Genomic DNA, 12,343 nt, shown 5'->3' with positions numbered 1-12,343 from the left:
ACGTTCTACCCTAAGTAAATATTTTGCCATCTGCTCTGTCTACGTTTCATATTATACATTTCAAAGAAAGTCTTATTTTCACGATGCTACCTTTTCAATAACTGTTTTTATTTATTTTGTTATATAGAATATATTATATTGTTATGACGTTTGAAGATTTACGATATAAAAGCATGGTTTTCTATATGCTAATAGTAATGTTTCGTGGCTGGCCGAAGAGGCATAATGAGGGCTAATATTTTAGCACTCACTCTTATAGCGGTAAGGAAACAATGATTATTATTTGTATGCAAAGATATATAAATAAGTGTTTCAGTATCAATAATAGGCTTGCCTCAATGTGACTTAAATACACTAAGAGGTGACCTTACCACATAAAAAAAAATTAAGTCAAATACACCCAAAATATTATATTATTTTATTTCGGTCTATTGTTTTTTTTTTGTTCTTAATATGTTATTGGTTAATTCCAGATATGTTACGTTTCGCAAGCGAGTCCAATTATAGGTACGTATTTTGGAAACAAATAAAAAAATAATTCTTACAAATGTGATTTGGTTTCATTCAGTCTAAAGATCGCAAAAGGCTATAGATAGTAGACCTTTTCGGCTTAAACAGTAACTATATCAAATATAAGTAAGTTTTTTTAAGAAAATCAAGTTCGGCAGGATTTTTTTACTGTAATTATAATAATAAGGATTTTTAATAGGCATTTTAATAACAATAACAACATTTTTGTCTAAACAGGATACTTGGATGCTTTGGCGCAAAAATTAAGTAAGTAAAAACCATTTTACAAAAAAATATAACTGACTTCAAAAAGTACTGAAAACAAAAACTACATACCTTTAGATGCATCGCTCTTCTTCAAGTGAAGTCGATATCTACTGGTTGCACCTATGTTTCTAAAAAAATTAAGTTCGATTTGATAAATCTTTCCGTATTAGACAGCTTATTTCTCGTAAAATAAACTAGCTAACGGAACTTAGTACCAATATACCACACCAAAAAGGATTAAATAGTTCCTACTTTAAAAGTTAAAACATCTGAAAGCTTTATTTATTTTTTTATTAACATTTAACAAATACATTTTTTTTTGTTTTAGCCGTTTCAGTTCTAAGCCCGTTAGCATTTTTGGTACCCACACCTTCATCTACAACTACAACGACAACGAAAAAACCTACCACAACACCCTGTCCTCACGCTACCACAAAATCAACTGCCAAAACTACTACACAGAAACAAACAACTACTACAAATGCTACTACCACTACTACAAAAACGACACCACGAGTTACAAATGCAACTACAACGATTAAACCGAATACCGCAACAGCAAACCCTTGTAATACGACAACAGTTAAAAATGTCACTACTCCAGGGCCAAATACAACGACTATTGGACCAGTAACGACACCCAGCGGGCTTGATGTAACCACGTTAGATGAAATAGATACCACTTCAGAAAGACAAGATACTACTACACCAAGTTCACCAGATGTGACGACGACAATTGAAACTGATACCACAACACCGAGTGGTACAGATACCACAACGCCAAATGGAATAGATACCACAACACCAAATGGTATAGATACTACAACACCAAGTGATACAGATACCACAACACCAAATGGTATAGATACTACAACACCAAGTGATACAGATACCACAACACCAAATGGAATAGATACCACAACACCAAATGGAATAGATACTACAACACCGAGTGATACAGATACCACAACACCAAATGGAATAGATACAACAACTTATGCACCTTGTGATACCGATACTACAACACCGAGTGATACAGATACCACAACACCAAATGGAATAGATACAACAACTTATGCACCTAGTGATACCGATACTACAACACCGAGTGATACAGATACTACAACACCAAGTGGTACAGATACAACAACACCAAGTGATACAGATACCACAAAACCAAATGGAATAGATACAACAACTTATGCACCTTGTGATACCGATACTACAACACCGAGTGATACAGATACTACAACACCAAGTGGTACAGATACAACAACACCAAGTGATACAGATACCACAACACCAAATGGAATAGATACAACAACTTATGCACCTTGTGATACCGATACTACAACACCGAGTGACACAGATACAACAACACCAAATGGAATAGATACTACAACATCGAGTGATACAGATACCACAACACCAAATGGAATAGATACAACAACTTATGCACCTAGTGATACCGATACTACAACACCGAGTGACACAGATACAACAACACCAAATGGAATAGATACAACAACACCGAGTGATACAGATACCACAACACCAAATGGAATAGATACAACAACTTATGCACCTTGTGATACCGATACTACAACACCGAGTGATACAGATACTACAACAACGAGTGACACAGATACAACAACACCAAATGGAATAGATACAACAACTTATGCACCTTGTGATAGTGATACTACAACACCGAGTGACACAGTTACAACAACACCGAGTGATACAGATACCACAACACCGAGTGATACAGATACTACAACACCAAGTGGTACAGATACAACAACACCAAGTGATACAGATACCACAACACCAAATGGAATAGATACAACAACTTATGCACCTTGTGATACCGATACTACAACACCGAGTGATACAGATACAACAACACCAAATGGAATAGATACTACAACATCGAGTGATACAGATACCACAACACCAAATGGAATAGATACCACCACTTATGAACCTTGTGGGCATGAAGATACGACTCCAAGTGGTACAGATACTACAACACCGAGTGATACAGATACAACAACACCAAATGGAATAGATACAACAACTTATGCACCTTGTGATACCGATACTACAACACCGAGTGATACAGATACTACAACACCAAATGGAATAGATACAACAACTTATGCACCTTGTGATACCGATACTACAACACCGAGTGATACAGATACAACAACACCAAATGGAATAGATACTACAACATCGAGTGATACAGATACCACAACACCAAATGGAATAGATACCACCACTTATGAACCTTGTGGGCATGAAGATACGACTCCAAGTGGTACAGATACTACAACACCGAGTGATACAGATACAACAACACCAAATGGAATAGATACAACAACACCAAATGGAATAGATACAACAACTTATGCACCTTGTGATACCGATACTACAACACCGAGTGACACAGATACTACAACACCGAGTGATACAGATACCACAACACCGAGTGATACAGATACAACAACACCAAATGGAATAGATACAACAACTTATGCACCGAGTGATACCGATACAACAACACCGAGTGATACAGATACCACAACACCGAGTGATACAGATACCACAACACCGAGTGATACAGATACAACAACACCAAATGGAATAGATACAACAACACCGAGTGATACAGATACCACAACACCAAATGGAATAGATACTACAACTTATGCACCTTGTGATACCGATACTACAACACCGAGTGACACAGATACTACAACACCGAGTGACACAGATACTACAACACCAAATGGAATAGATACCACCACTTATGAACCTTGTGGGCATGAAGATACGACTCCAAGTGGTACAGATACTACAACACCGAGTGATACAGATACCACAACACCAAATGGAATAGATACCACAACACCAAGTGATACAGATACTACATCACCGAGTGATACAGATACCACAACACCAAATGGAATAGATACAACAACCTATGCACCTTGTGATACCGATACTACAACACCGAGTGATACAGATACCACAACACCGAGTGATACAGATACAACAACACCAAATGGAATAGATACAACAACACCGAGTGATACAGATACCACAACACCGAGTGATACAGATACCACAACACCAAATGGAATAGATACTACAACTTATGCACCTTGTGATACCGATACTACAACACCGAGTGATACCGATACCACAACACCGAGTGATACCGATACTACAACACCGAGTGATACCGATACCTCAACACCAAATGGAATAGATACAACAACTTATGCACCTTGTGATACCGATACTACAACACCGAGTGATACAGATACTACAACACCGAGTGACACAGATACAACAACACCAAATGGAATAGATACAACAACTTATGCACCTTGTGATACCGATACTACAACACTGAATGATACAGATACTACAACACCAAGTGGTACAGATACAACAACACCGAGTGATACAGATACCACAACACCAAATGGAATAGATACAACAACTTATGCACCTTGTGATACCGATACTACAACACCGAGTGATACAGATACTACAACACCAAGTGGTACAGATACAACAACACCAAGTGATACAGATACCACAACACCAAATGGAATAGATACAACAACTTATGCACCTTGTGATACCGATACTACAACACCGAGTGATACAGATACTACAACACCAAGTGGTACAGATACAACAACACCAAGTGATACAGATACCACAACACCAAATGGAATAGATACAACAACTTATGCACCTTGTGATACCGATACTACAACACCGAGTGATACAAATACTACAACACCAAGTGGTACAGATACAACAACACCACCGAGTGATACAGATACAACAACACCAAATGGAATAGATACAACAACTTATGCACCTTGTGATACCGATACTACAACACCGAGTGATACAGATACAACAACACCAAATGGAATAGATACAACAACTTATGCACCTTGTGATACCGATACTACAACACCGAGTGATACAGATACTACAACACCGAGTGACACAGATACAACAACACCAAATGGAATAGATACAACAACACCGAGTGATACAGATACCACAACACCAAATGGAATAGATACTACAACTTATGCACCTTGTGATACCGATACTACAACACCGAGTGATACAGATACTACAACACCGAGTGATACAGATACTACAACACCGAGTGACACAGATACAACAACACCAAATGGAATAGATACAACAACTTATGCACCTTGTGATACCGATACTACAACACTGAATGATACAGATACTACAACACCAAGTGGTACAGATACAACAACACCGAGTGATACAGATACCACAACACCAAATGGAATAGATACAACAACTTATGCACCTTGTGATACCGATACTACAACACCGAGTGATACAGATACTACAACACCAAGTGGTACAGATACAACAACACCAAGTGATACAGATACCACAACACCAAATGGAATAGATACAACAACTTATGCACCTTGTGATACCGATACTACAACACCAAGTGATACAGATACCACAACACCAAATGGAATAGATACAACAACTTATGCACCTTGTGATACCGATACTACAACACCGAGTGATACAGATACTACAACACCGAGTGACACAGATACAACAACACCAAATGGAATAGATACAACAACACCGAGTTATACAGATACAACAACACCAAATGGAATAGATACAACAACTTATGCACCTTGTGATACCGATACTACAACACCGAGTGATACAGATACAACAACACCAAATGGAATAGATACAACAACTTATGCACCTTGTGATACCGATACTACAACACCAAGTGATACAGATACCACAACACCAAATGGAATAGATACAACAACTTATGCACCTTGTGATACCGATACTACAACACCGAGTGATACAGATACAACAACACCAAATGGAATAGATACAACAACTTATGCACCTTGTGATACCGATACTACAACACCGAGTGATACAAATACTACAACACCAAGTGGTACAGATACAACAACACCGAGTGATACAGATACAACAACACCAAATGGAATAGATACAACAACTTATGCACCTTGTGATACCGATACTACAACACCGAGTGATACAGATACAACAACACCAAATGGAATAGATACAACAACACCGAGTGATACAGATACCACAACACCGAGTGATACAGATACAACAACACCGAGTGACACAGATACAAAAACACCAAATGGAATAGATACAACAACACCGAGTTATACAGATACCACAACACCAAATGGAATAGATACAACAACTTATGCACCTTGTGATACCGATACTACAACACCGAGTGATACAGATACTACAACACCGAGTGACACAGATACAAAAACACCAAATGGAATAGATACAACAACACCGAGTTATACAGATACCACAACACCAAATGGAATAGATACAACAACTTATGCACCTTGTGATACCGATACTACAACACCGAGTGATACAGATACTACAACACCGAGTGACACAGATACAAAAACACCAAATGGAATAGATACAACAACACCGAGTTATACAGATACCACAACACCAAATGGAATAGATACAACAACTTATGCACCTTGTGATACCGATACTACAACACCGAGTGATACAGATACAACAACACCAAATGGAATAGATACAACAACTTATGCACCTTGTGATACCGATACTACAACACCGAGTGATACAGATACAACAACACCAAATGGAATAGATACAACAACTTATGCACCTTGTGATACATATACTACAACACCGAGTGATACAGATACAACAACACCAAATGGAATAGATACTACAACATCGAGTGATACAGATACCACAACACCAAATGGAATAGATACCACCACTTATGAACCTTGTGGGCATGAAGATACGACTCCAAGTGGTACAGATACTACAACACCGAGTGATACCGATACTACAACACCGAGTGAAACAGATACCACAACACCAAATGGAATAGATACAACAACTTATGCACCTTGTGATACCGATACTACAACACCGAGTGATACAGATACAACAACACCAAATGGAATAGATACAACAACTTATGCACCTTGTGATACCGATACTACAACACCGAGTGATACAGATACTACAACACCAAATGGAATAGATACAACAACTTATGCACCTTGTGATACCGATACTACAACACCGAGTGATACAGATACAACAACACCAAATGGAATAGATACTACAACATCGAGTGATACAGATACCACAACACCAAATGGAATAGATACCACCACTTATGAACCTTGTGGGCATGAAGATACGACTCCAAGTGGTACAGATACTACAACACCGAGTGATACAGATACAACAACACCAAATGGAATAGATACAACAACACCAAATGGAATAGATACAACAACTTATGCACCTTGTGATACCGATACTACAACACCGAGTGACACAGATACTACAACACCGAGTGATACAGATACCACAACACCGAGTGATACAGATACAACAACACCAAATGGAATAGATACAACAACACCGAGTGATACAGATACCACAACACCGAGTGATACAGATACCACAACACCGAGTGATACAGATACAACAACACCAAATGGAATAGATACAACAACACCGAGTGATACAGATACCACAACACCAAATGGAATAGATACTACAACTTATGCACCTTGTGATACCGATACTACAACACCGAGTGACACAGATACTACAACACCGAGTGACACAGATACTACAACACCAAATGGAATAGATACCACCACTTATGAACCTTGTGGGCATGAAGATACGACTCCAAGTGGTACAGATACTACAACACCGAGTGATACAGATACCACAACACCAAATGGAATAGATACCACAACACCAAGTGATACAGATACTACAACACCGAGTGATACAGATACCACAACACCAAATGGAATAGATACAACAACCTATGCACCTTGTGATACCGATACTACAACACCGAGTGATACAGATACCACAACACCGAGTGATACAGATACAACAACACCGAGTGATACAGATACAACAACACCGAGTGATACAGATACCACAACACCGAGTGATACAGATACAACAACACCAAATGGAATAGATACTACAACACCGAGTGATACAGATACCACAACACCGAGTGATACAGATACTACAACACCGAGTGATACCGATACCACAACACCGAGTGATACAGATACAACAACACCGAGTGATACAGATACCACAACACCGAGTGATACAAATACAACAACACCAAATGGAATAGATACAACAACACAGAGTGATACAGATACCACAACACCGAGTGATACAGATACCACAACACCAAATGGAATAGATACTACAACTTATGCACCTTGTGATACCGATACTACAACACCGAGTGATACCGATACCACAACACCGAGTGATACCGATACTACAACACCGAGTGATACCGATACCTCAACACCAAATGGAATAGATACTACAACACCGAGTGATACAGATACCACAACACCAAATGGAATAGATACAACAACTTATGCACCTTGTGATACCGATACTACAACACCGAGTGATACAGATACTACAACACCAAGTGGTACAGATACAACAACACCGAGTGATACAGATACAACAATACCAAATGGAATAGATACTACAACTTATGCACCTTGTGATACCGATACTACAACACCGAGTGACACAGATACTACAACACCAAGTGATACAGATACCACAACACCGAGTGGTACAGATACAACAACACCAAATGGAATAGATACTACAACACCGAGTGATACAGATACCACAACACCAAATGGAATAGATACAACAACTTATGCACCTTGTGATACCGATACTACAACACCGAGTGATACAGATACTACAACACCAAGTGGTACAGATACAACAACACCGAGTGATACAGATACCACAACACCGAGTGATACAAATACAACAACACCAAATGGAATAGATACTACAACACCGAGTGACACAGATACTACAACACCAAGTGATACAGATACCACAACACCGAGTGGTACAGATACAACAACACCGAGTGATACAGATACCACAACACCGAGTGATACAAATACAACAACACCAAATGGAATAGATACAACAACACCGAGTGATACAGATACCACAACACCAAATGGAATAGATACAACAACTTATGCACCTTGTGATACCGATACTACAACACCGAGTGATACAGATACTACAACACCAAGTGGTACAGATACAACAACACCGAGTGATACAGATACCACAACACCGAGTGATACAAATACAACAACACCAAATGGAATAGATACAACAACACCGAGTGATACAGATACCACAACACCGAGTGACACAGATACAACAACACCAAATGGAATAGATACTACAACTTATGCACCTAGTGATACCGATACTACAACACCGAGTGATAAAGATACCACAACACCTAGTGATACAGATACTACAACACCGAGTGATACCGATACCACAACACCGAGTGATACAGATACAACAACACCGAGTGATAAAGATACCACAACACCTAGTGATACAGATACTACAACACCGAGTGATACCGATACCACAACACCGAGTGATACAGATACAACAACACCGAGTGATACAGATACCACAACACCGAGTGATACAAATATAACAACACCAAATGGAATAGATACAACAACACCGAGTGATACAGATACCACAACACCGAGTGATACAGATACAACAACACCAAATGGAATAGATACAACAACACCGAGTGATACAGATACCACAACACCAAATGGAATAGATACTACAACTTATGCTCCTTGTGATACCGATACTACAACACCGAGTGATACAAATACTACAACACCGAGTGATACAGATACAACAACACCGAGTGATACAGATACCACAACACCAAGTGATACAGATACAACAACACCAAATGGAATAGATACAACAACACCAAATGGAATAGATACAACAACACCAAATGGAATAGATACAACAACACCAAATGGAATAGATACAACAACACCAAATGGAATAGATACAACAACTTATGCACCTTGTGATACCGATACTACAACACTGAGTGATACAGATACTACAACACCAAGTGGTACAGATACCACAACACCGAGTGATTCAGATACAACAACACCAAATGGAATAGATACAACAACACCAAATGGAATAGATACAACAACACCGAGTGATACAGATACTACAACACCGAGTGATACAGATACCACAACACCAAATGGAATAGATACCACCACTTATGAACCTTGTGGGCATGAAGATACGACTCCAAGTGGTACAGATACTACAACATCGAGTGATACCGATACTACTTCGAGTGATACAGATACTACAACACTGAGTGATACCGATACCACAACACCGAGTGATACAGATACAACAACACCGAGTGATACAGATACAACAACACCAAATGGAATAGATACAACAACACCAAATGGAATAGATACAACAACTTATGCACCTTGTGATACCGATACTACAACACCGAGTGACACAGATACTACAACACCGAGTGATACAGATACCACAACACCGAGTGATACAGATACAACAACACCAAATGGAATAGATACAACAACTTATGCACCGAGTGATACCGATACAACAACACCGAGTGATACAGATACCACAACACCGAGTGATACAGATACTACAACACCGAGTGATACCGATACTACAACACCGAGTGATACAGATACAACAACACCAAGTGGCACAGATACAACAACTTATGCAACTTGTGATACCGATACTACAACACCGAGTGATACCGATACTACAACACCGAGTGATACCGATACTACAACACCGAGTGATACAGATACCACAACACCAAGTGACACAGATACTACCACTTATGCCCCATGTGGACATGAAGAGACGACTCCAAGTGGTACAGATACTACAACACAAAGTGAGACAGATGCGACAACGCCAAGTGGTACAGATACAACTTCTGCACCTTGTAGTCATGACGAGACAACTCTAAAAGATGGGGATAGTACGACACCAAGCGGGCCAGAACTTACAACAAAGAATGAACCTGACATGACAACACCAGAGCCATCAACTGTTATTCCTATCACTACAACGCCATCATCTTGTCACCACAATACAACGTCGAAACCTGTCACTACAACTAGCACTCCTTCAGCTGATCCTTGTGGACCCAGGTCTACTACGAAAGCTCCTATAACGCATAGATCTGGAAACCCATGCAAGTAATACCAATAATATGCTTTATTATGTTAAACTGAGAGTGTAGGCAACTAATTCAGTGCATATATTGCCATGCTACATAACACAACTTTTTATTCTTGTCACTATTTTGTTTGGTAGTTTGTAACTAAGCATTCTCTATGCATTTCTCTTCTTTTGGAAACATCATAACCATGTTATGCAATAGTTTCAAGTCTCTTAAATGTCCTATATTCCAAAAAATATATCATTTATAAAATGTAATCCACAGAAGACTCTAATAGCGCATTGAAAACATATTGTTTTCTGTGAATTAATATAAAGGTTTACGATTCTTTTGAATTAATAAAAATCCTTATTTCAGATGTAGCGATGGACCTACAACTGAGGTTCCAACTGATGTGACGGATAACTGGGTGGATGAAACAGTCCATCTCTTGAATACAGGAGTAGTGGCCGTCGAAGACTTACTAGAAGAAATTCTGGCGTCAGGATCGAAAGATCTTCTGCATAAAATCAGAAAGAGAAGAAAGAGAAAGACTAGAATACACAAAACAACAACGGTATTGCCATTAATAATGTAGATAAAGTATTATTGGAACTTGAAACTGCAGACTTATGTATCGCTTTACTAAACGCTTGTGTCAATAAAATGACATGTACATTAATTTTCTATAACAATGCAAGTGTAGTTACCTATACTTTATTATGAATAGGTAAGTATTATATGTATTTTGAGATATTGCATTGTATACGTATGTAGATGCATTATTTGTTGTTGATGATAAATAAATATGCGTACTAAATAAGTTGTTTATTTATGTTTCCTTTTTTATTGGGTAAGATCTTCTAACAGCTTTGGACGTAATAAAATATAAAGGCAAAAGAGTCTGTGATGAGCATTGTCACAAAGAGGTATGCCAAAACCCTGCTACTGAGTTAGGAAGCACAGTGAAAATCCATACAGTCCATTTAAAGTACTGGTAGACACTTAAACTGAAAAATCTATCCTTAGGAAGTAGAAAAAAGCTTACAGAAAATATTGATAAAGTCCAAATAGTTTTGAGTGATGATAGATCGATCCCAGTACGACGTGACATGGACATTTTTGAGATCTCATCATCCTCCGAGCCTTTTTCCCAACTATGATGGGGTCGGCTTCCAGTCTAACCGGATTCAGCTAAGTACCAGTGCTTTACAAGAAGCGACTGCCTATTTGACCTCCTCGACCCACTTACTCCTTGGTTAGACTGGCGTTAGACTTACTGGCTTCTGACTACCGTAACGACTGCCA

At 38.7% G+C, this 12,343-nt stretch overlaps 1 protein-coding gene across 1 annotated transcript; it reads left to right on the top strand.

Moving 5' to 3' along the window:
• The first annotated feature begins 225 nt into the window (after nt 1–225).
• Nucleotides 226–11,850, top strand: LOC135117132 (mucin-2-like). The gene is made up of 12 exons (XM_064035596.1): nt 226–261; nt 474–507; nt 1,106–1,609; nt 2,345–2,566; nt 2,675–2,869; nt 3,533–3,697; nt 5,936–6,346; nt 6,590–6,754; nt 7,520–7,684; nt 10,028–10,237; nt 10,373–11,072; nt 11,414–11,850. Exons 1-12 carry the CDS (start codon nt 226–228, stop codon nt 11,631–11,633), a joined length of 3,027 nt encoding a protein of 1,008 aa, XP_063891666.1. The 3' UTR covers nt 11,634–11,850.
• The last annotated feature ends 493 nt before the right edge of the window (nt 11,851–12,343 follow it).

This window comes from Helicoverpa armigera, chromosome 7 (assembly GCF_030705265.1).
Source record: "Helicoverpa armigera isolate CAAS_96S chromosome 7, ASM3070526v1, whole genome shotgun sequence".
Taxonomy (NCBI): Eukaryota; Metazoa; Arthropoda; class Insecta; order Lepidoptera; family Noctuidae; genus Helicoverpa; species Helicoverpa armigera.
Note: the sequence above shows the minus strand (reverse complement) of the source record. Positions and strands in the feature narration are given on the sequence as shown.

Excerpts from the sequence above, each read along its gene's own strand:
- LOC135117132 (XM_064035596.1), top strand. The coding sequence starts at position 226 with ATGAGGGCTAATATTTTAGCACTCACTCTTATAGCG. Across the intron at positions 2,567-2,674 it reads AGATACTACAACACCAAGTG|ATACAACAACACCAAATGGA; the intron begins GTACAGATACAA and ends CGAGTGATACAG. Across the intron at positions 11,073-11,413 it reads AGATCTGGAAACCCATGCAA|ATGTAGCGATGGACCTACAA; the intron begins GTAATACCAATA and ends TCCTTATTTCAG.